The sequence below is a fragment of the Hippocampus zosterae genome, chromosome 12, assembly GCF_025434085.1.
Source record: "Hippocampus zosterae strain Florida chromosome 12, ASM2543408v3, whole genome shotgun sequence".
Lineage (NCBI taxonomy): Eukaryota > Metazoa > Chordata > Actinopteri > Syngnathiformes > Syngnathidae > Hippocampus > Hippocampus zosterae.
In genome coordinates, this window is record NC_067462.1 from 18,220,270 (window position 1) to 18,246,403 (window position 26,134).

At 41.5% G+C, this 26,134-nt stretch overlaps 1 protein-coding gene across 1 annotated transcript in view; it reads right to left on the bottom strand.

Annotated features, from left to right (window-relative positions):
* LOC127612039 (aryl hydrocarbon receptor-like) overlaps nucleotides 1-17,668 on the bottom strand; it is a 51,594-nt gene extending 33,926 nt beyond the window's left edge. Inside the window, exons 1-2 of the mRNA XM_052083001.1 lie at nucleotides 17,069-17,668; nucleotides 15,152-15,339 (exon numbers count right to left, since the gene is read on the bottom strand). Coding sequence (XP_051938961.1) covers nucleotides 15,152-15,339; nucleotides 17,069-17,109 — 229 coding nt within the window. The 5' untranslated portion in view covers nucleotides 17,110-17,668. The remainder of the gene's footprint in view (nucleotides 1-15,151; nucleotides 15,340-17,068) is intronic.
* Between the last annotated feature and the right edge of the window lie 8,466 nt (nucleotides 17,669-26,134).

Consider the following 26,134-nt stretch of genomic DNA (forward strand, 5'->3'; position numbering starts at 1 on the left):
AACCACATCATGGCTCCAAACTCAAGAAACTCAACTGAAGTTAGGCACATTTTTTTCGCCGAGCGCACAGGTGCCAATCTACCAAAATAGGTTGATAGTATTTTTGTCAGTCCGCATGCATAATATCCCCTTTTTATACACTTCCCCTTGCTATTTTGCCTTTTCTACAAATGACTTTTTTTGGACAATGGCTGGCTGAAATGCGCTTACGGTGATGGGTTTCTTGCCACAAGAGTCCACAAGTTATAACGAGGCAATCACGGCAACAAGTTAGTATGAACAATAACTCCCCATGCCATTGGCTGACAAGCGTGTTGGATTATGTCACATGCAGTTTGTTTGAGAATAAGGTCATTGGTGTCAGACCAAAGCCGTGTCCCGTGTGAAGGAGCATTCTGTCGCAGCAAGTCCATATGATAGCTGAGAAGCCCACCCCGCCATTCACCCATGGACTCCTTGTTAACCCTCCTTGGCAGACAACAAAAGAACCGACCCAAAACCTCGTTGCCCCATCACGTCATACGTCACTCCCCGACCCACAAGCCGCCAGGTCAGAGGTCATCATGGTTCATGGTACGGTGTTCCTTGCAGGGGTCAGAGATTAAAGTGTTAGCCCATTGCTTTCTTTCTCATGACATCACCTCATGATCAATTAGGCCTACTGTCTCACAATGTGGAGACCTCATTTATGAGCATCCCAGTCACGTTCATATTCATCTTGTGAATTTTAATTCATGTGAAACAGTCATTCGGTTAGTCCTTTGTTGTCATGGCATCAAAAGCTTCCTCACTACAGTAGAGGGAGGCAGGATGAGCAGTGTTAATTTTCCCGCTCCTGAGTTCAGTGGGGTTAAAAATAGAAATGTGTTCTGTAATTTATGGGCCTGAACAGATATGTCATTAAGTCACCTGGGACCTGTGGAGAAAAAATACTACAGTACATGCTTATTTTATCCTTTAAAACAAGCTCATTTCAATCTTGAATATTCTGTCTGTCATTTTCATTTTGGCTCCAAAATGTTCCAATAGCATTCATAAGATATACTTTATTTGTCCCACACTGGGGAAATTTACAGTCTACAGCAGCAAAATTGGGGGGTAGAAAGACGAAAAACTAAGTGTTTGCATGCAGAAAAATAAATGTTTCAGAGAGAGCTGTACACAGTTCAATTAAGTGCAATATTCCTATGCATATCCTAATGTTTGTCATCTTTTGTTGGTTTGCCCGGCACATCATAAACCGCAGGTATTCAGCAGCATGACCAGTAGCCTCCATATTTATATAGCATAAGAACCAAATATTCTGTGGGCCTTGCAAGATCAGTCAAAATCTAGTAAAACGCTGGGATTGGCGGGGTTGCTCCAGTGAAAATGGCTGGGATAGAATGAGTTAAATGTGGGCCAGGCACAAAGCCTCTTGAATGGCCAGAGGAGGACAAAGAGCAGATCTCATTAGCAAGCTTCAGTGGGCAGAAGTGTCCGCTATGAAAAATTTACATTCCCCGCTTCCATAACATACATGTGGCACAGCAGCAGTCTACCCACGGGTGTTTCCAGTGAAATGCTTGCAATATCTTGCTGTTCCCAAATTGGCTCATTTTAGCATCAACGGGGTGCCACAAAAACAACGAACATACATGGAAAAAGACCGCAGTGACCTCGTACGAAATGACGCGACAACATGAGTGTCCTCACGATATTTGTCTTTGCTTTCCTTCTCCGCGCTCCAAAAATGATCTATGAAAGATGTAAAGCTAACCCATAAAAGCGCGAAGGCAATCATTTCCATTGTCAGGGTTTGATTTTGAAAGGACACACTTGACAGTATAAGACACAGACAATAATCAAAGTCACAAAGGCAAAGCTGAAGAACACATGCGATGCAAACTGCAAGCATTATTTTGGCGCTTTCATTATTATTTTTTACAAAATTAAATTGTATGTCAACACCGGCCTTATTACACTCACACCGGCAGATTTAGGTACTTATTCCACACAAGTGGCCAATCAACCAAGTATTTCAAAATCATATTAGAATGGAACTATTTTCCACGTCCTTTGTGACCTCGTTTTGAGGCGACCGCATCTGTACATGCCTCTATGAAACACAAATGCAGCTTAGCGCCTGATGACGGTCAGACAGTGGACCTGATTGAATAAAATGAATGCACAAATATTGATATCATAATTACTGTGCTTGGATGACAAGGAGACTTCATGAGCTTTGACGTATGCTCGGATGATTGATAAAATGAAAGCTGACAGATAAGCAGTGGCCCTGATATCAGACAGTTCATCCGACTTCAGCTGCCTTCGGGAGCTTTTTGTTTTCATTGTTTCATTGTTTGTCCTTGATGATGTTGACTTTGCACTAAATAGAGGGCTTATTTAATTTTCTAAGATATAATGCAGTCGCTCGGTTTCAGGTGAACTTGTTTTTTTATTTTAAATAATTAAGGCATCGGAAAATGGAAACAGTTACGACAACCACCCTGGAATATATTTCAATTCAATCAGTCAAACTTTATTAAGAGAACATGCTTAAACTAACTAAGCTGACCAACATGTTTTTCACAACAGTGTGGTTAAAGCACAAACAAAGAATACTAATTATGATTCATAAATACTCAAGTGTGTGTGTTTTTTTAACTTTGCTGCTTTGAAGTTAGTGCTAAAAAGCAATTTGACAAATTGACGTCGAACCTGACACGTAAAAAAAAAAAAGGGAAACACAACCCGAATGTCTTCTCTCTTAAAAAACGTTTTGTAGATAGCAATATTGGGCGCACTTATGCATCCTGCTTTTGCTTCACTTTTCTTTCATAATAATATTTTTATTTCCCATCTGCTTCATCATCACAAGAGGCGCGGGAGATGCTCGAGCCTATCCCAGCTGTCTTCAGGCAGTAGGCGGGGTACACCCTGAACCGGTTGCCAGCCAATCGCAGGGCACACACAGACGAACAAGCATACATGCTCACACACACCAAAGGACAATTTGGAGTGTTCCATTAACACGCCATGCATGTTTTTGGAATGTAGTAGGAAACTGGAGTACCTGGAGAAATCTCGCGCAAGAACGGGGAGAGCATGAAAACTCCACACAGGGAGGCCGGAGCCGAAATCGAACCATGCACCTCTGCACTGTCACGTCGATGCGCTAACCACTGGACCACCGGGCTACCCTAGTAATAATATCCATCCATCCCTCCATTTTCCAATCCGCTTTATCTTCACAATGGTCGCGGGGGGTGCTGGAGCCCATCCCAGCTGTCTTCGGACAGTAGGCAGGGGACACCTTGAACTGGTTGCCAGCCAATGGCCACACAGAGACGAACAACTATCCACGCTCACGCCAACACTTAGGGACACATTTTTAGAGTGTTCAATCAGCCTGCCATGCATGTTTTTCGAATGTGGGAGGAAACTGGAGTACCCGGAGGAAACCCACGCAGGCACAGGGAGAACATGCAAACTCCACACAGGAAGGCGGAGCCGGAATCGAACCCTGCATCTCTGCACCGTGAGGTCGACGCGCTAACCAGCCGACTACCAGGCTGCCCGACTCTATCCATCATTCTTGAGGAACGACAATACGGGACCAACGTTCCTCAGACCACAATCAACAACCTTTTTCAATCAATATGTTGAACTGCCAGAGGCAAATACTGACTGCACCCAGAACAATGATGTATTCATGATATGATATCAAAAATAACATCCACCTCTGAGTCTACTTGATAGCTAAAAATGGTAAGCCTTATTACTGGTGGATTTGCAGAAATGTTTTCATAGTTTAGATTACATTAGTGAAAATGTTGCTTGAAAAACAAAGGCCTGTAAGGCATTGCTGCTAGCACTGAACTTTTTTGTCGAAAAGGCCATCTTGGCTTTGCTCATACAGCCTCCAGCATGAAGCTTAGCCACATGGCGTCATCCCGAGCCAGCGCCATCCCGGGTTAGCCGTTAATGTCAAAATAAAAACATCAAGCAACTGCAAATATTTACCAAATATTTGACCATTTTCAATTTGTCCCATCATGCTATTTACACGGGATTAGCAGGGATGTTCTGGGCTTGTGCTGCTTCAATTCTCTCCCCAATCCCTACATGTCACGTTGGCGTCTTTCCAGCATGCCGCTTGATAACAAAAACACACAACGCAGCCAAAGAAGACTTAACAAAATCTACTTCGACTTCAGATGCGCAACATCAACAAGCTGCTGTTTCAGAATGAAGATAGCTGCACTTTCACTTATTGGTCATGAAGGAAGTATTTTTTGATAGGCTAGTTTCAGTCGACAATCGAATGATGTTTTGTTTTGAAGTATTGTGGCATCAGCGGCTTAGACACTAAAAAGTGATACATAATTCAACGGCTGTTCTCTTCGTGGGGAGTTAACTTGTTTGTTTACATCGCATATTGTATGTTTCCAGCTTCATGTCACATTAGGTAACAATAGTAGCACTCCGAATCATGAAACACTGCTATATTTGGACAGCATTAACCCGCCATATTAAGCGTAATAAAGGCATGGCTGAACTGGCAATGAACAGTGACAGGGGCCATCACAAGATGAGCCCTGCACACACAGACAAAAACAATTGCATACTGGATGGAAATCGCACGGTGTGACCAAAATGTTTTCGATGCTCAAAAAAAAAAAAAAAACGTTCAGAATCCAAGGAGTATTTCTCGGGTCAAAATACTAGATAACCATTCAGACAATTATGGCAAATGTTCCACACCCAATGTACGGAGACGAAACATGTCGGAATGTGTGCCAAAATGCAAAAATAAATCCCTGAGTTCACTAAAGTTGACTGCAATCGGACCGTGGCTGCAAGCCAGATTTGAAAATGTAGGCCACAGGACAAAGTAGGCATGCATTAGTTTGCTGCTGTTTTACTGCAAGAAGCTCACAAGCTGATCTGTTTGGAATCTGCAGGCTTATTTAGATGTTGAATAGGGCTTGGTGCTAATTACAAAGAATGTGTTTTTTTATGTTTATTGTTGGCATTCCAGTCGCCTGGAATTTTAGCAGCAAAAAATATATATATTCTTTTTATTTTATTCAAAACACAATGAAAATGTTTTAATTATTTGACAGATTTATATTTATTGAATTAATTATATACTAAATTATGTACTTCATATGTTTCAGTTAACCCAAAACGCCAACACCATACAAAAATGTTGTTGTTTTCCAGAAATAATTGAATGGATGTATTTCATTTTGGAACATGGAAGTCACTTGTTTGGTCCAAATCAGATCAGAACAAAACTCACTCAGTGCTAGAAATTTTTTGTTTGTCAATCTGACTGCATTTTGTAGGGGTGAAAGTGGCTCAGGGTGTAATATTTGTACCTGGAGGGCAAGCAGTTTGAATCCTGCATACTGGACCACAGAATCAAAGAAACAAAATCAACAAGTAACGTCAACAAAAAGTACCAACTACGAAAAACTAACATTTCCTGAATCTGGATCTACTAACTGTCAGTTTCTCACAGAATCAACCTCAAACTTTAAAACATGTGAATGGGTTAGGTCCCAAATACTTATCGGATCTCCTGACCCATTACGAAACATTGCAGACCTTTTGGAGGTCGTCTGATTTCGGATTACTGGCTGTTCCCAGAGTTGAAACTAAACACACTTAAGCTGGCTTCAGCTTCCATGCCGCTTAGACGCAAAGCTAATACTTGCGACTGGACAGTGGCGTAGCATTTACTTACACTGACATTGTCACTTGTCACTAACATTGTGTTGTTAGATGTGTCTATAGAACCATTCTGAACCGTTATTCTGTGGTGCCAAGTATGTGAAGAATGATTTCCCTCCTTGATCTGCTCAGGAAATAGTCAGGGTCGAAAATGCGAAATGTTTAAAATCCAGGTCAATATTTTCAGCCACAAGTCCGAACGTGTATGGTAGACACCAAATCTGGCAGGTCCTCGGATAGCTGGTGATGGACACAAATAAGAGGAGTAACTGGTTCTGTTGTGTGATTGTAAGACGTGTCTCCCAAGTCATTCACAACAATATAAATGACAAGATGATTCTTCAACCACAATGTATTCCATCCATTCATCCATTTTCTGATTCACTCATCCTCACAAGTGTCGCGGGGGCGTACTGGAGCATATCCCAGCTGTCTTCGGGGCAGTAGGCGGAGGACACCCTGAACTGGTTGCCAGCCAATCGTCAGCCAGACATAGACAAACAACCATTCACGCTCACAATAACACCGAGGGATAATTTGGAGTGTTTCATCAACCTGCCATGCATGTTTAGGAATGTGGGAGGAAATTGGACTACCCGGAGAAAACCCACGCAGGCACGGGGAGAACATGCAAACTCCACACAGGAAAACCAGACCCAGAATCGAACCCTGAACCTCTGCGCCTTGAGTTCAACGCGCGAACGAGTCGTCCAGGTGGCCGCCCTAATGTATTCCAGATAAGCGAAAAATGATTTGAGCTATTTCTATTTCTTCTACTACTTCGAGCAATCATATTACTACTACTCTTTTTAGTTTCCAGAAGTCTGTTATGCCCCCTGGCAGCATGTTAGCCCTGACTGATCAGTCTTAGTACTTGGTACCATGTATGACATGTGGACTGGGAGAGGAGACTCTGATCCCCGCTGAGTGACAAGAACCATAACGCTCAGCATGGAGGCCCCCTAAGAGGAAACACTGGCTCTTAAAAAATAAATAAATAAATAAAATCATATACTGTATATAGATAGATAGATAGATAGATAGATAGATAGATAGATAGATAGATAGATAGATAGATAGATAGATAGATAGATAGATAGATAGATAGATAGATAGATAGATAGATAGATAGATAGATAGATAGATAGATAGATAGATAGATAGATAGATAGATAGATAGATAGATAGATAGATAGATAGATAGATAGATAGATAGATAGATAGATATCCAAGGACATTTTGACTGCATGAAAGCATCTAGCCTTTTGTTTAAAAGCCCTGGAAATCCTTCATGGCAAGGCGGCTGGGTGGTGCATTGGTAAATATCGTTCCGACAAAGGCATGTGCCCCCCACCAAGGATGTCGAATAACTCGACAGCAACCCAAGTCTTCAATCTGAAAGCCCAGAAGACGGTACCTATCGTCTGTCTCGAACAATGTGTTGTTTGTATAAGGTCCAAAAAACTGGGGAGAAAAATAACAAGCGAGTGAATTAAATGACATAGGGAAACTGCATATAAGAAGGCTCGTGTTACGCTTGACAAATATACATGCATAAATATAAAATGTATTATAAAGTGGTATGCCATCCAGAAAAACTGTCAAATCCACCAAGACGACATGAACTCTCCCTTACAAATCTGGACCTCAATAACACCTGTGTAATGTAAAAATTAATGAACAAAACACATTTTTAATGCATCACATCTAATTGAAATAAAAAAAAATACCTCCACATTTATAACTACACATAGCACATAGATTGGGCACTCCGTCAACCAAATGTTCCAAATAAAGGTTTAAAGTTAGATGAGGAGAATATGAAGATAGATAGATAGATAGATAGATAGATAGATAGATAGATAGATAGATAGATAGATAGATAGATAGATAGATAGATAGATAGATAGATAGATAGATAGATAGATAGATAGATAGATAGATAGATAGATAGATAGATAGATAGATAGATAGATAGATAGATAGATCATTTATTTATTTATATACACACACAGAAATTGATGGATAATTAGTTTTCAAATCAGAAACCAGTGAGCATTTGTTCAACTATTTTTCAATTTATTTTCAAGGCAGGACTGATAATATAAAAAATAAAAATAAACGCGCTTGCAATACCTCATCGCTCAGTGTTGTTCAAAGTCAAGACAAGGAACATGAAGTCGACGCACTCTATTTGCCTTCACGGGCCGCATAAAATGATGTCGCGTGCCAGATCTGGCCTTGAGTTTGACACCTGTGGACTACGTGCAAAGCGAAAGGAGTTGAGCTTCCGCCACAATGAAACAAATTCTGGTTCGCTCTGCATAATTTCATGCAAAACTCATTCTCAGTGTCACGTTTGGCGGCAGAGGGAATGTGTGTCCGATCCATGCATGCATACACACTGCATGTGTTTGGTGTGCTAATTATTCGAACCGAGTGTGAATGGCAGCAAATAAATATAGAACGTTTCGTTAGCCTAATAGCAGAATTGCCAAGTTATTAACTTACTGTTAAAATAAAAATAAAAAAATAAATCTCCCAAAACATTATATAAAATACAATTCCAGCACACTAACAAAAAATAGAAATAAATTAAAAATACAATATACTCTATACTATGCCTATTTGGATTATTTTTCCCCCCTATAATCTGAAATTCAAATATGACATCACCAACTACACTATTCAACCAACCATATTGATGTTAATTACATTGACACGGGCATCATTAAATATGTCGCCAACCAATCGACAATTGAAAAATGTCATGTGCGATTTTTATTCAGGTGGCTTCGTCATGATTAAGTTCATGAGTGCGCACTGTTTGATGGAGGGAAACATGTATAATTCATTATCCATATCTATGGCTACCGTACTTCCGGTGGGACCTACATAATGTGTGCACATCTCCATGTTCACCATCACTCTATTACAGGATTGCATTTATAAGGAATATAACGATCGACCATATTGATCCATGTTAAGTATTCATCGTGCTTAGCTCAATTGTGGTTGGTATCTACTGTATGTTTTCAGGAACATAATAATAATAATAATAATACATTTTATTTATAAGTGCCTTTCAAAACGCTCAAGGACACCTTACAATCAGGAAAAAGAACAATAAAAACACAAATAAAATTATAAATAGTAAAAGAAGATGTTAATTTAAATTTAGTAAGCGATTTGGGATAGGTGGGTTTTGAAATGGCATTTGAATGTGGGAAGAGAATCAATATTTCGGATGTTGGATGGAAGTGAGTTCCAGAGTTTGGGGGCAGAGCGGCTGAAAGCTCAGCACTCCATCATGCTGAGCCGGGCACGGGGTACACATAGGTGGAGGGAGGATGAGGACCGGAGGGAATGAGAGGGAATGGAAATTTGAAGAAGGTCAGACAAAGGGGGAGGGGGCAAGGTTATGGATGGCTTTAAATCTATAGAGATGTATTTTGTAGTTGATTGTAAAATATTTTTCAGATCCAGAAATGCATTTTAGCACAGGATATGCAGAAAATCCCAACCCCCCAAACTATGTTAATAAGTATTGAATAATGTCATTTATTCCCGAACGTGATAAAATGTGGCAATTGTTCTTGTTATACGCCACCGCAAAGGTCTACTTTCTTGGTAACATATCAATATCACAGGCTGCAACAGTAACATCGTTTTGAGTAGACGAATAATAACGGCCATGTGACAACCATCAGTAAGAATGATAGTTACGGCATGGTGGTCATGTGACCACGGGTTTAAGGCAAGGAGGGATGGTGGGGGTGAGGGTACTTCTCAGAAAGCTTGGAAAGCCCTTATTGGCTTACTTGTGTCATCTTGGATCTCGTCAGGACCTTGGCGGTGGAGCAACACCACCAGAAAGAGAAGTACTGAGCCACATTGTTGATTGTGTTGTGTAAAAAGTGTTGGCAAATCTACCACTGCTGACTCTGCATGTTGTCTTCTTTAAATATCCTTAAGGAAAAGCAGTCCAATCCAGATTAACTTCAACCAGACCAAAAATATCAGGCAGGTAGTAGTCAGGTACAAGCGAGGCGCTAGGATAACTGCAGACCCCGACAAACCAGCCATCTGTCACACGGGATAACGCGACCACATTAGTCAGCAAAATGGATGTTAGAACTCTTCTGTCTCTGTTTTGCTATAATCCTAATCTGTCAGACATATCACACTTGTCCAGAAAAAACACAATCAACACAGAGAGAATACTTTGTTCAAATAATTGATCCATCACAACCAAATTGTTTAGAATAGCTTCTCACAGCTAACACCTAAAAACTGAGTAATACCATGATATAGTAAGATATTATTCGTCCCACCAGTGGGCAATTTTTATAATAATCAACATCTCTTATTTCTTAAATTCACATTGTACATAACAGCAACGAGAAACGTTTTCAGTGTGGTGTTTTAAAACAAATATATATTTGAACTTAAATTTGACTTTTTTGGTATCATAAAACAAGACATTCAATAAAAAGGCTTGAACAGACTTTGCACTGATTCATTTGAGCGGCTAGCATTTTAGCATGTAACATAAAAACACAGTAGGTTCAATATTGTGTGATTTTGAGCTTAGAATAGCTAACTATCAATTAAACAAATAGTCTTGGGACCAGCAGAAGTTATGAAAATGTTAAAACTAAAATGAAAACAGACACCTAGAGAGAAAACTAGAACTGGTAAACTATAAATGTTGATTAATGTTCTCATCAATTACAGTAAACATGCTTAGATGATTCACTTGTTACATAATAATGCTCAAGAATGATTTCATGGAATTTATCTATTCAGGGAAGAGGAGAATTTTCTCAAATTCACAATTTGAGTTCACAAGAAACATTTATCCGTTCCCCAAACTGCTTATCCTCATGCGGGTCACGGGGGTTATGGAGCTGATCCCAGCTGTCGCTAGGCGAGAGGCGCTGATACACCCAAAACTGGTCACGAGCCAATGGCCGAGCACCAACAGACAAATAACCATTTGCACCTAAGGACAATTTAAGGCAGGTGTGTCAAACTCATTTTAATCACAGGCCAATTTGGAGTTACGTCTCCTCTCGTAGGGCCGTTATGACAGTGAAACCACAAAATTATTAAAACCACAACAAATTTATAGATTACTAGTTTTGAAATCAGTCAAGTCAATTATAATAATTTGTTCAATTTTTGTTCAAGTGAGTGTAAACTGGGTAGCAAAATTATTGCAAAATGTCAACCTTATTTACTACGCATGACAATGTGACATTTTGGGAAAGATTTTAGTAAGTTGACACTTAAACAGCTTCTTCCCTCTAGCCATTAACTCCTTAAACAGTCACTGACATAGTCACTCTTCTTGCACCACAAAATGGTACTACAAAACTACTGGTTACTCTAAAATGGTTCAATGATTTTGTTGTTTACGATGATACTAGTGCAGCGTGTTATACCGGAGACAAATTCCTTGTGTGTTCTACATACTTGGCCAATAAAGATGATTCTGATTCTGATGATTTGCTTTCGCGGGCCATATAAAATGACCTGGCGGGCCGGATCTGGCCCATGGGCCTTGAGTTTGATACAAGTGATTTAGAGTGTTCAATTAACCTACCGGCGGCCCGGTAGTCCAGTGGTTAGCACGTCGGCTTCACAGTGCAGAGGTACCGGGTTCGATTCCAGCTCCGTCCTCCCTGTGTGGAGTTTGCATGTTCTCCCCGGGCCTGCGTGGGTTTTCTCCGGGTGCTCCGGTTTCCTCCCACATTCCAAAAATATGCATGGCAGGCTGATTGAACACTCTAAATTGTCCCTAGGTGTGAGTGTGAGCGTGGATGGTTGTTCGTCTATGTGTGCCCTGCGATTGGCTATGTCCCCCGCCTACTGCCCGGAGACGGCTGGGATGGGCTCCAGCACCCCCCGCGACCCTAGTGAGGATCAAGCGGTACGGAAGATGAATGAATGAATGAATGAATGAATTAACCTACCATGTATGTTATTGGAATGTGGGAGGAAATCAGAGAACGCGGAGAAATGGGCAGAGCATTACTTTGAACCTAGCGTATGCCCACGGAACTATGAAGTGGATGTGCTCAGCAGTCAGTCACCAAGGCTTGATACTTATGCATATTATTAGCTGTCAGCTAATTATAACTAAATTCAAAATCAACACAATATAGCCTAAATTACACCACTCAGCTTTTGTCAAAACTGAAGTAAATTACTTGGTGGATGGGGGAGACGTTGGCCGTGTTTACCTTGAGCCGCAAATGACTAGCTACTGCCCTGCGCTGAGCCAGTAACACGAGCCAACTGACGTCTCCAAAGTGTGATGAGCAGCTTGTCTATTGATGAAGACCGCAGCCACGAGTAAGTCATGTGAAATGCTCAACATTAACCATTTACACATACGTCGTGGTCATTTGGCACAAAGACAGGCGTACACACGAATGGGGGGCTCTTTTCCCTGATCAGTTATGCGCTCCCTCCCTGCCTACAGAGTCTCAAAAAGGAGCGAGCGGAGGGAGACCTAAAGGCCACCAAAGTGGCAGCCGTGCCGCTAATGAATGTTTTATTTTTATTTTTTTTAATATTTGGAACAATCATGGCATGTTCCTGCTGTGTAGCAAGTTAGCATTGAGTGATTTGGTGAGAGCTCTGCGTTTTAAACACATCAACGCCCATTCACAGTTTTACGTTTCAGTGTGTTTGATTGAGGAGCAAACTGAGAATTATGACTCACAAAATGCAATGCTTTTTTTGAGCCTTGATCTATTTATTTATTTATTCTGTGGTCAAGGTTTTTGGTTCGTTATACATTGCCTCTCAGGAGAATCCATTGTGTCTCATAAAGTTAGGTTAAAAGTGATAGAATGAAAACAGGAAGTACACTAGTGTAAGTTCACAGCATTGTTTTTAATTGTTAGTATTGTTGTTGAAATTGTATTATGATGTATTTCATTTTTTGAAATTCATCAGAACTATGTATTTTTCTATCTATGCCAGCAGCATATCGTGTCAGGCAAAAAAAGAAGAAAAAAAATATTTCCCAATAGCTTGAAAAAGGTACAATCAACCTGCATACTGTTGCCATTCATCCAACAGAGTAAGTCCTTGCTCTCATCAAATGTATCATCTTTGTGTTCGATTAAACAAGCCCAAATTTCACACCGAGTAAGTACATTCGTGACTAACTTGGGACAATTCTTATTTGATGCATGTAGACTGATGATTTTGTATGAACGTATATAAGTACTGTATGTGTGTATCCAATGCATAAAGAGGGCTGTTGGTTGTCAAGTACCTCCTTTGAAATGATTAAATGTAGCACTTTCCGAATCAAACGGCAGGTTCATGCGGCGGCTGCTGCTGTTGCTTGAGCTGGGGTTATCGTGGGGTTGCGTTGGGTGCTTCAATGTGTGAACCCACTGCCAACATCCCTCACCAAACACCCCAGTTTCCCTTCGTCATCCTGGTCGGGAAGTGCCAGTCCTTTATAGCTCCTGACAACAACCAAGATGGCCGTCGAGATAGATAATGCCAGCTTAACGGCCGAGGCTTTGATCAAAATCGTGCGGCATACTGAAGAATCGCCGTTTTAACTGTTTTCTAAACAACGCTCATACTTTGAAGCATTGAGATGCTTTTATAACAACAGCGATTGCAACAGTCTTCGAGTGAACATCATCTGAAGCGTAACCACCCCCGCCCCCGCCCCCGCCCCCCTCCTCAGAGTGTCTGCGCTGGGATGCCTGTGACAAGCGAAATTTAGTGTGTTTACATACAACAAATTATGCCTGACCGCAAAGGGAGCCCAAAGCGAGGAAGACCTCAAGGGGAGATCCTTGCTTAACGAAAGCGCTCTTGAGCTTGTTAATTACTTAGCCAGCATTGACAGGAAGTAGGCTAATGCATTTAGACAAAAGGACTTGTCTACATGTCCAATAAGACATTTTGATTGCTATGAAAAAAACCATAATCAATAAATCACTCAGGCGAAGCTGAAAATTTCCATATGTTGTTGGGGGGCAGGGGGGGGAATATCAAGAAGCTCATGAAATATTAACCCTTTCCTGCATCCTGTAACTTAATAACACGATAAGCTGTCCACTGTTGTAAGCGCTGTCCCCAAAAGGGTTAAAAATGAAGGCCTTCGATTCTGTTCAGCTGATTCTCAAAGCTGCCATCCAACGCATACGTGCACTCGAGTTTGTATCGAAGGATATCGTGGCTGCCTCCATCCTGACCAGCCGCATCCTGCCCCAAAACAAACATTGCTCTGCCTCGATTTCATAAATTCTTTAAACATCAAAAGTTCCTGTGAATTATTCATCCATCGAGCGCAGCTGACGGCCGCAATGCAGCTTTTCTCTCTGGAAGATCATTGCCTAAAATAACGGTGCCTTTTCCCGTCTTTGTAGGCCGAAGACAGGACACACTGGTCGGTTGCGTGCGACGCCGACGCGCTCGCCGAGTTTTAATGGTTTCTCTTCATCCTCAAATCGCTTGACGTCACCGCAGCGCGTAGGCATGCTGTCTAGATTCAATATTGAGGGCTACTTCAACACCGCCACCCCCAAAATGAAATCAGCGGAATAAAGCGACGGATGCTCGCGCTTGTTATCACAACAACTCCGATCATCTGGAAGATGTCGGCCAACAAACACATCCAACACCAAAACAAAAGGAAAATCAAACAAACGATTGTTTATTTCAGTTGGACTCGCAGAATCGGAGGGGAAAAAAAACTGCAGCAACTCCTGAGTTGTTACGACCGCAAAAATGTCACACAATTTCTATGCCAATCAGTTTCGGCGGCAAACGAGTTAGGCCTGAATGACTTTTGTCCTCAACTGGTCGCTGCCAAGAAGCAGATGGACTCACAACCCAAATTTCGCCATCTTTTTGTTTCCATTCTGTTTTGATTTCTATCGCAGCCCATTTAGGCAGCAAGCTTTTGGGGCGTGAAATGACATTTGCTCTCGGATGGTTGCTGCCAAGTAGCTTAAAGTCTTGTACCAGTCTTGCCGTCTTCTGTTTGGATTTCTCTTGCGACCCATTCAGGCAACAGCTGAGCCGGAATAACTTCTCAGGTGCTTGCTGCCAAGTAACAACTGAGCAAATGGTCTCACGTGGTCTTACCATCTTATTTACAATGTTTGGAATGTTTTCACAACTCCTTAAGAAGTAAGTATCCAAACTCGGACTGAATTAAGCCTGCCCCCTGGTGGTTGCTACCAAGCACAACATCTTCTTGATGACTTGCTTCACTTTCCATTGCAACCCATTTGCAGTAAACTAAACTGGGCCTAATTTACTTTTCTCATCTGCTGCCCAATCCCTTCTCCTGTTCTCGTGCGCTTTCATTTTCACTGTCTAAAGCAATACATCAAGGCAGCAAACACGATTATTTCAGCTACAGACATTGTGGACGTACCAGAGAAGAAGTTCTTGGCTCGCAGGTAGCTGACACTCAGTCGCAGGATGGACAGTTTGTCCAAGCTGGCTGTGACCTCCTCGGGAAATGGTAGGAGGCTAGCCAATCTTTCCAGCTCCCCATTGAGGCGATCTCGGTGCCGCTTAGACGGGTTGGACTTTGCCCCCTCATTGGGCGATTGTTTTACCCTGCCAGACAGGACAGAGCTATTATTAATTATGTAAGCACAGTTGTTGCTGTTGTTTTTGTTTTGTTTTGTTGTTTTTGTATGTGTGTGTGTTTTGATCTGTGTATTTAATTATAGTGTATGCTAAATGCCTGGTTTGACTTTGAGTAGATATCCTGATATGGTTAGGGTTTGTAATTTGAAGAAATATTGTTGGGTAATGAACAGCTAGTAATTCCTGGTACAGTACTGGTTGGTTTACTGTAGCAAAAGGACCACGATAGGCGATTGTGGTTGGAATTAGCATCATACCGAGAGTTGTGTTTGGTCTGTGGTTTACTTTGTGTGACGAAATATTAATAAAGCTTGCCAAAATATTGGAAAGTGATGTCAATATGATGCACGACGTACAAGTGAACACAATTGTAACACATGAATTCAACTACAAATGCATGGTAGGAGCCGACCTCAATTTACTCCCTATGCATCCGCCAAACATTTAAGACAGAGGCAATCAAAAGTGAGCATTGTATTTGTGAATGTTTGATAAACCTCTTGTGTTAAGTGAGGAATCCCAAGGGCCTTATGAACACATTATTTTACAAAAATCAAGCACTGTTCAAGACTTTGAATTTTTTTTTTTTGGATGGGACAACGAATGAAACTTGTACAGTTAATATAATAAGAGAACAGTTAGCAAATATATGCAACATGAACGTTTTCTTTTTCTTCATTTTCACCCAAAAATCATTTTTTTATCAGCTAGTTTAGACTGAATCTTTGATGGATGTTGACATACTTGGCCTGCCCTACTGGCCCCTCACCTTTATGCTTGCTTTGTTTGCTTTCAACTGACAGGTTCATGTCACATGTATGCTGACTAAAGGGAAAACCATTTATTCGATTTCCAAAAATGTTTCCCCAACAAAAGAATAATACCGAAAACAAAAAAGACGCATCTTAACATTTACCGATTCAGTTGTAAAACTGCAGGATACACGAATATGAACAATATCTCCCATTGAATGCTGTTGTTGTACGCAATGTTTTTTTTTGTAACGAATTTACACTTTAAAAATATCCTTACAGAATAAATCTCGCTGGTTGCTTCAGTGGTCAGCTGTACGTGCAAAATCGATCCGTTTTTAAAATTCATTCATTGAAAATAATGGAGAGGGAAAAAAACAAAATATCCAAGCCATTTAAAAAGTTACTTTAAGTCTATAGTGTTAAGAAAAAAATTTATATTTCTCATCAAGTTAAAAGATGATATCTTCAAAAGGGCGTATGAGAACGCCCGCGATTAAAAGAATTTAAGGGGGTTGAAACCCGCAATGTAAAGAGTTAAATGCCCATTGTTCATTTTCATTTATGTGGAACAATGTTTTAAAATTGTGTGTGGATTAATTTTAACCACGCATGTTTGTTTTGAAGGTCAAAATCCGGCCTCGGAAATAGAGGGCCTGCAATATAATCCTCAAGCATTAAAGCAGCCTGGTGCACAATATTGACTGTAAAGCTCGTTTTATTTGTAAACAAACACCACATTTAATCTAAATTTGAAACCATAGGCTATATTGTTCATGGTTTTTCGATTACTTTAAAAAATGCATATTTTAAAAATGAAATTGCATATTGGCAAATATTTTATAGGGTTTTTTTCTGTTTGCAAAATATTTTTCCCACTAGTTTTATTTTCATTCACATCACGTATCTTATTCAAAAAAGTAAATACAATAAAAATAACTTACGCTCTCTGGACGGGTTTTCTCCTCTTGCGTCCTGCGTACATGACGCTGCTGCTTATGTAAGCCCGATGAGCCGCAAACACTGCGCCCTTTTCTTGCGCTACATGGACGACCAGCGCAAATATTCCGTTTTTATTCCGACTAATCAACGCTTTAAAAACATTTTCTTTTTCAAATAAAAACAATCGAAAGAAACCGCAGGCCTGACTGTTGAAGACAGCTCCCAAATGGACGGATTTTTCGCTTCTTTAAAATACACCAAAATGCTTCAGAATCGTCGGGATAATCCACAATAGTTGTCCCATTTGGAAAGATGCACTTGTTCCGAGCACACACGCTCAACTTGTCACGTCCGCGCGCGGCCGTCACAAACCATGGGCCGGGCACACGCGCGCGCGCTCCATCCTAGTTAAAAATGGCAAAATAAAAAGTTCACCCGTCAAAAAACGGAAACAAATATGAAAAACAATTGACATGTTGGACGCGAACATCGGTGCTGGAAAATTAGCAGCCCGGATGCAAACTGCAGTGAAGGCGGGGGGGGAGGGGCGGTGGTCAGATCCGCGGGGGCGCGCATTCCACCGGCGGGTACACCCCGCACAGATTGACGTCGTGCGCGCGATCTCGCTTGCTCGGAAAGGAACTTACAAACGCGATAGCCGCGAGCGCGTGTGCGCGCGCATGGGGGTGAATCTCCTGCAAACACGGTCGTGGGCGTGCACGTGAGCGCGTACCCAAGCGAACCTCCAGGACCAATGAGCGTCAAGCATGAGCGATGAAGGTTTTATGTGTTAATATGGGTCAGGGGTGAGACGCTGACATGGCATGCCCATTCTCCTCACATGATTGTAATCTTTTTGTAAATAATTCACGTTATCTTATAAAATAATCCATTATCGTAATTGCGTTCATGTGTTTTATTGCCGCGTCGCAATCATTCCTTAATTGAATTGTGCTTGAAAGAAAAAAAATGAGCCTACCACGACACACTAAATTTAAAATAAAGTTGAAAAAAATAGATGGCAAAAATGTGGCGCTTCAACATAAGATAGTGTTTGAAATGGTTTTGCCTCATGCAAATGAGCAACACTGTTGAAATAATGGATCGAGGTGTCCGACCTTCAAAAAGAAATGCTTCTGAGTAACAAACCTTTTTAAAATATCATAGCTCTATAAACAGTTTGCACAAAGCACGAAAGCAACAAAGACTCTGTCATGATTACAACCCCAAAATGCTGCCCAAACATTGTATATTAAAATACACACCTCGTTTCAAAAATATTGTCAGGGCCAATGCTAAAGTCAATGTAAAATCTCATGCTATCAGGACTTTAGCATTCACTTTCGAGAGTTAAATTTCTTCAAATAAGGAATAATCCGAGCCTTTACTTCATGCCAAGTGATATAATCTTGGTGTTTGAGGCGCGGACTTCTGCATACCGACGGCTGCATACAGCTGCAACCATCCGCACTGACGTGAACGTTCCTACTGTATTGGTTCATTGCGTAGGTTACCCCATTCCTTTGTCATCACCTCCCTCCACGATTGAATTTTTGGTGGGAGGGGCAAGGACCTAGAATTGGGCAATGAACTCCATGCCCACTGCCAGACAGGCAGCCAGGAGGTCGCTGCATTAGCTTGGCTTCTTTGTTATCATCGGAAATTGAACAACAGCCATAGATCTGCTCATCTAATGTTTTGACTCCCAATGGATTTGAGAGTAAATGAATGTATAAACCATAAGGTCCAGGGGGCTCAGTAAAAGGGCGGCTATGTTGTCATAGCGAGTGAGCGTGTCCGTGCAGCCATGTGACACGTGTGTGTTTTGACAGCCCAGAAAAACACACAAGTTACGTCTCTGTGCTCAAAAGCAAACATTGGGATCACATGACCGGTCCGCAGCCGCCTTAGGGTTCACGCACACATACAGTATGCAAAGACACACACTCACACAAAACTAGGCCAGCGAGCCAAAGGGTTCTGTTGTTAGTGTGAAAGGTTCACTGACAACAGATCACACACATATACACGCACACCGAGATGATGACGATGATGATGATGGTGATAAAGGTTGAGAGGACAACAAATTGGTAGACAAATGCGTGCAAATGAGGAACTTTGTGTTGAAATGAAACATCCATCTATTTTCTGATCCGCTTCTTCTAACAAGGGTCACGTGGCGTGCTGGAGCCAATCCCAGCTGTCTTTGGGCAGTAGGAAGGGGGACACACTGAACCGGTTGCCAACCAATCACAGGGCACACAGAGACGAACAACCATCCGCGGTCACACTTACACCAAGGGACAATTTGGAGTGTTCTATTAACCTGCAATGCATATTTTTGGAATGTGGGAGGAAACCAGAGTACCCGGGGAAAACCCATGCAGGCATGGGGATAACATGCAAACTCCACACAGGAAGGCCAGAGTTGGAATCAAAACCTGCACCTCTGCACTGTGAGACCGACCCGCTAACCAGTCGACCACCGGGCCGAATTCATGATTAAATGAAACATCTAATCATGAATTCCTTCAAGGTATGTGAGGAAAACCATAGAAGAGAAAATTGGACTTCTCGCTTAGCTCATTAGTTGTCTTTTTGCTTAACTATATACTCCACATATTATTCTAAAACATGTTCTATTTTCACTTTCTATCTTCCTCCTTTTCTATCCGATATGTACTTATAGCACTGCTACTGCTTCTTCTGTTCTGCTCCTCCTCCTCCTCCTCCTACTGCTGCTGATCTCATTTTATTGCAACACTTTGATACATACTGCCACCTTCTGTACAGGAAGTGCAAAGCGGTTCCATATATTTAAAGTCAACACAGTCCATTGACGCAAACAAACTAATGGGGGGCAAATGAGAAGCAGAAAATATTGTGGAGGGCCGGGCCAAAAGTTAGAAATCTACTCTCGATTTAAATTTTATTTCTACATTGGAATAAGTTGATGACATTGTTTACGGAAGCTGATAAGAGTATGTATTATTGTAATGATATATTGCCCAAAAACTGCAGAATACAGTACCGGTATATGACAAAATATAAACAAAGTTAGGACTATTTGCTCCAAAATGAGACGAGTAAAAGACCTGGTGGCTTTCTTTCCATTCACTCCCTGTCTCGAAATTGACCTCCCTTCGATCACCAGACAAGACAGCGTTGCTCAGCTGATGTCGTGCAACAAACTTTTGAACCCAGCCACAGGACGCTTCGAAGTCTTCGATGCCCATTGCGCTGTGGAACTCGATTGCTCTCGAGACTTATCTATTTAGCACGATAACAGTCAAACCATTCCAGGAAACGTTCATTTACTCGACTGTCCGTCGAGCCACATGCAATTCACTCTGGGCATGGAAACACCCGGAATCCAACCGAGCAAGAATCGCTTCCTCGTTATTCAAAGTCTCGTAGATTTGAGTCTTTCAGACTCCAAGTGTCTCTTGAATGTTTCATACTTTGTAACCCGCTCTTCCGCGGCCATTACTGTTCCTCTTCGTTTGGATGCCATGATCTACAGGACGTAAAAATGTTCGCAATTCCAGTAAAACTCACTGCAATAAAGAGTCACTTACATGTCATCGTTTTGGATCCAATGATTGAAAATAGCGGCGCGGACACACTTATTCCGTCGTATCGAGCGGAGTTACTTGCGTTAGCACTACTACTGCAGCCTTCCGTATTGTCTCCGCCTCCTTCCCTGTGCTCTCCAACTTCAAGTAACTGCTCCACCTGGCGTTGAAATGCCTGTCATTACAAGTCCAAATGAAATTAATCCAACCATTTACATCGAACCTTAATTGTGTACTGTGCCAACCTCCGGCGGGCCGGATTAAAAATACCAACGGAGCGGATCCGGCCCTCGGGTCGTAGTTTGCCTAGTCCTGAACTACTGCAAGAAAGGAGACACGCGTTTACATCAGCGAAACGGGCATCCGTCAGTGACAGACTGAGAGATCCGTTGTTCCTTGCCCAAGTTAGTGATGCTAACATCAATGGACGAAAACCCACTTCCGTCAGTGCTTAGTCCATCATTATTTAAAGTTTCATTTGTCAGCAAAACGGGTGTTTGTCAGGGCTGACGGACCTGACGGATTGCTTGCCTCTGTGAACAGCGAAGGAACGACATACAGGTACAAACGCCGTTGTCCCTTTCAAGGAGCTTGCTCCACGTCTTGCTGTGCAGCCTCCACATACATAAGGTATACAAGTCTACAAGTCACATGATTTGCCATTCTAACATTCCAATTTGTAACAATTTTATAGACACCTGACAGTATGCTATGATTCATTCTCAGTAAAATTGGAAAATTCTGAATCAGCATTCATTTTTAAATCGCTGTTACAGGCTCACAATTCAACAGACCCATTTCCCAAATGCATTTTCTGCTGGGTCATTGTTTATTTCATGGAGTCTTGCAACTCATCCCATTCGTTTCACAACAGTCTGGCCGAATAAATAACTTGCAAATAGCCACTTTACACCAGTTATTCAGTGTTTGTATTTCTGCTTTTTGAACATGCCGGTAATTGTGGCAAGGAATTATCCCATGGACGTGACGTTATGTTCAGCTCTGCTTAGTTTTCCTTTGGTGTTCAGCACCAGCTGGAGTGTTGGGCGTGGTGATCCTTCAGCGGTGCACCCGTTTCTCGTCTCCCAATCAAGTTCCTGTGTTTTAATGACCCTGACTTCTATGCTTTGTTGGATTATTTCCCTTGTTCGCTATTCATGCCCAAATTTATTTATAGACCCCCATGTGCTTCCTCATAGTCGCTTTTGTCTCGATAGATATTGGTTTTGTGAGTGTCCTTATATTTTGACTAGTTTTACATTTGTGTTTGGACTACAGTATTAGTTTTGCCTTAGAAATAAAACATAGTCCAACTTTTATGCAGTGTACAGAGGGGTGGGGGGGGGGGTGACTCGTTACCTCATTTCCATGCATGTCGATTCATTCAAATTCAATTTAGCTGCTTATTTGGGGGTTTGAGTGAAGATGGGTCATTTTGACCCAGAGGACGCAGGGTGTGTACAGGAAATGAGGACAACAGGAGGGTTTAAAGTGCAGTACATGGAAATCTTCATGTCCCCCTGCTCTTCACTTGCGACCAGTTCGCAACGAGGCAAGGCTTCAATTTATGGAATCAGCTCACCCTCAACTCCAACGAGGACAGGGACGGTAGAACTTAACTGGGTGAATCGAAACGTGTTGATCCGACAGCAAATGTGTGCCCATAGCGTCCTCTTGTGGGAATACACCGTCACTGCAGTCTATGCCTATAGAGAATGTTCTAATCTCGTGTGTACAGTTAAAGAAAGCAAAAAGTAAAGACACAAATATCTAGCAATACATGTACCTACCATGATGTCATAAGAATTGAGCCAATCACAAATGACAACGTCCCCTCTGCCCACGACATCTTGGGCCTGCTGCTCACTTGTAGGCGTTACAGGTCAATCGGGATTCACAAAGCAATTCCGACATGCGAGTTTTGTGACACGTGACAAATTTCAACGCGTTACTTTGACAGGCCATACATTCTTCTCTTTGAAGGTATGAGGTCAGTTCGGTCAAAAAATGATTTTGCTATGTCGCTCAACATTTTAGCTCAGGTGTACCCGTTTGCTTGATGTACAATGAGTGCGCGGAGCCAGGGAGCAACAGAAGAAACAAAACGACAGTGTACTGCAGCGTCCTCATTTTCCTGTTATCTGCATTACAAATCAATGCAGTATATGACAGATGCGTCATGCCATCATACTATGCCTTTTCAGAATTGGTAACAAAGGGCAGGCTCGGTCAAACACTAGAAACCAATCCAGCTACAGTACCTGCCAGCAGTTTTGTCAAATTACAAGTAGCGACGTTACAAGTTTAACATTTGTTCGTGGCATGTGTGTGCAGGTAGTGTCATTGTTTTGTTTTTTATCTAAATAAGGATACAATGGAGGTATAACAATTTTATCGACAAATAATATTTATAGTGGCGGGTGGGCGCAAATCGTTTTCTTCTTACTAGGGGTATGGTGGGACGTAACAGAAAATCATTGAGAAACACCGACGTCGGGTATGCACCCAATACTTTATTTTAAAAATGAGCCACACATTTGTATTCATATCACCACAATGTATTTGAAATCCATGAAGACGTGATAGAACAGGGGTGCCCAAACATTTTGGATCGAAGATCTAGTTTTCGATCAACTAACCTCCCGGGATCAACCCTTACCGTCGCGCGCGCGCGCACGCACGCACACGCACACGCACGTGCACGCACGCTGAGAAACAGCCGGTTAACCATCGTAGCTCACACGTACCGTTTTAAAGTGCTTCCCTGGGCCCTCCTAGATTCCTATTCTTTGCTTGTGCCCTCGGTGAATTGTACAAGACGCAAAGATAGAGCGCAACAGCTCTGATCACAAGCTGCAATTGCAAACTGCTGAGCGCTAACAACTACCGGTGAGGTAATCACACGCCACCGTAAATGTAAGATTTACCTGCTTTATTTTATTTTTTTAAAAATGTGAAAATGAGACTGATAAGATGATTAGGGTGCAGTGTATATTAACACAAAAAATATATTACTAACATGTACGGAGACACACAAATGGTTGTTTTTTTTCTTCTCGACACTCCTCGGATCTACTTGGGACCTGTCTTAGATCTACCGGTAGATCAGGATCTACCTAATGGGCACCCCTGTGATAGAAACAATGATTAACTCTTTCATTCCACAAGACATACTTGTAGTCTTTTTAAAATTAGGCCCCGCCTACCAAGGACGTACTTGTACTCTAAATCTTTTTTTTTTTTTGCTGCAGAGGAGGGTCTGATGCAAACAATGAAAATACGCCGTTTGCATTGTAAATCATGTAAAAAAGTGCCCAGTAGGTGGCAGTGGTGCCTCACGTGCTTGAAATGTATGCTTTTACAAAAAGCTCTTTCTCCGTTTTTTGCCCAGGAATCGCCATTTTCATAAAACTTAGCCATTTTGTAATCCCGATTGCTGAAGAATGAAGAATAGAAACAATGTTTTTTTCTGCTGAAAGAAGAGAGTCCTAACTTTATTTTGGTAGACTCCATGTTTATATAGCATTATAACCAAATATTCTGTGGGCCTTGAATGATCAGTCAAAATCCAGTAAAATGCTGGGATTGAGGGCGTTGCTCCAGTGAAAATGGCTGGGATTTATTAGTAGCTTTAAGAAAGTTTGCACCAAAAAGAGCATTTAAACTTAACAATTTACTTTATCAACTGCTAAATTGGATTTGAACACAGTGACAACAGTAAATATAACCCTGATTAAATTAAATGACTGCTGCCATAACTCCATGAAGAAACTTGAAATTTAAAACCGACAAAAATATTTTGTTTCGTTTGCATTCATTTGTAAACAGTGGCGGGCCGTGCATTTCAACCTTCAGGAGCATTTAAAAACCAGTAAAACAAGTATGCATTCACAATTATGAGCAGGAAACTACATTTATAGATATTGTCAAAAATATAAAGATGATTTAAAAATACAAAATAAAATGCCACCCAAATTACGCTGTGATCTTAAACAAGTCTGTCCAATAAATTGCGCATTATCGCAGTTTCATATAAGACATTAACCAAACAATAACAAAACAAACTATTCTTTGAAAATAAAGTAAACAGATCATTTGCATTTTGAGAATATGCCACACAACCGCAAATAACTGACGATGTTGAGCAGCTGAGATCGAACGAACTTTAGTGCACGAAGCTGACCACAATGCGCCATTATAAATTGCAGGTGAGCAGATTTATTCGATACATTTTTGTAGCTTTGTCATTTTATTTCGTTACCATTAATTTAATACTAACGAAATAAAATACATTTACTCACCAATGTAGTGCCTGTTCACTGAGCGGCACATCTACGCGAGTGTCCCCAAACGTTTTTAAACTCACCGTCGTTTTTAAGTGCCCAGCCGTGCTCTGATGTTTCCGTGCTGCCTTGGTAAAACATCTTACATGGGTAAATCCAGTGTGGCTCCAAACACCAAATCGGTCCATTGCAAGCAATCGGCATTCCCAGCAGTACAATTTGCAGCATTTCTCACTGACCGTACCGAACGGGTACCGTTCATAATTGCTCGTCTGAAAATGACGGACAAACCCTTTTCATTGCTGGGACAGGCTAGCAAGCGCAGGAGTTGGGTGACCTCTTCGCACAATATCCAGCTTTTCGTGGAAGGTCCGTCTTGAAAATTGTGCGGAAAGTAGTTCTGCAACCAGATCAACGTCTTCTTCTTCGGACATTTTGGGTTAAAATGCAGTGATTGCTCCCTCTAGCAGGCGCTAATCCAATCACGGAACACGCACATCCAGTCTCGACGTAAACCCTTCTAGCTGGCCCCGGTGCGCAGAGTCGTGATCTGATTGGCTATTGCAACCTGACTATGCCCGTTCATTTACAGCACACAGTGGCCTGCTCTGTTTAATCTGTAGGCCCCGAGCAAGTTTAATTTACCTGGCAACACACGCTAGCTGAAATATGATTGGTTAAAATCTCTACCATAATAAATAATTTATCCAGTGCCTTTCACTGTTATTTAAAATAACATTATTGAAAGCCACTCGATTAAGTGAAATAATGACGTAAAGAATACAGGGAACAATTTTGTTTATATATTTATGAAAATAAAACATGAATTACATTTGTTATTGTCAGGGATGGCAATGACTAGTGATGAAAAAGCGGAAAGAGGCGTGGGCTGGACGGGCGACCAATCATCAAGTAAGACATCATACACATCCAATCTTAGGGCTGCTTACAATCAGAAGATGGAAAGACTGATCGGGAGAGCTCGTGAAAACTCGACGATAAGGTACCTGACCACCCCCCTAAAATTTTCTCAACGGATTTGGACGATTCACAGAAATGATCCGAGGAAAATTGCCATTCCTGTATTGTATGAATGTTTAGGCCAGCAGAGAAGGCCTTGCTGGCCCTGAGGGTCCGCCACTGTTTGTAAAAGAAAAAGTAAAAACCTATAACCTTAAGCCTGAATTGACTTGAGACCAACTTCGCCATG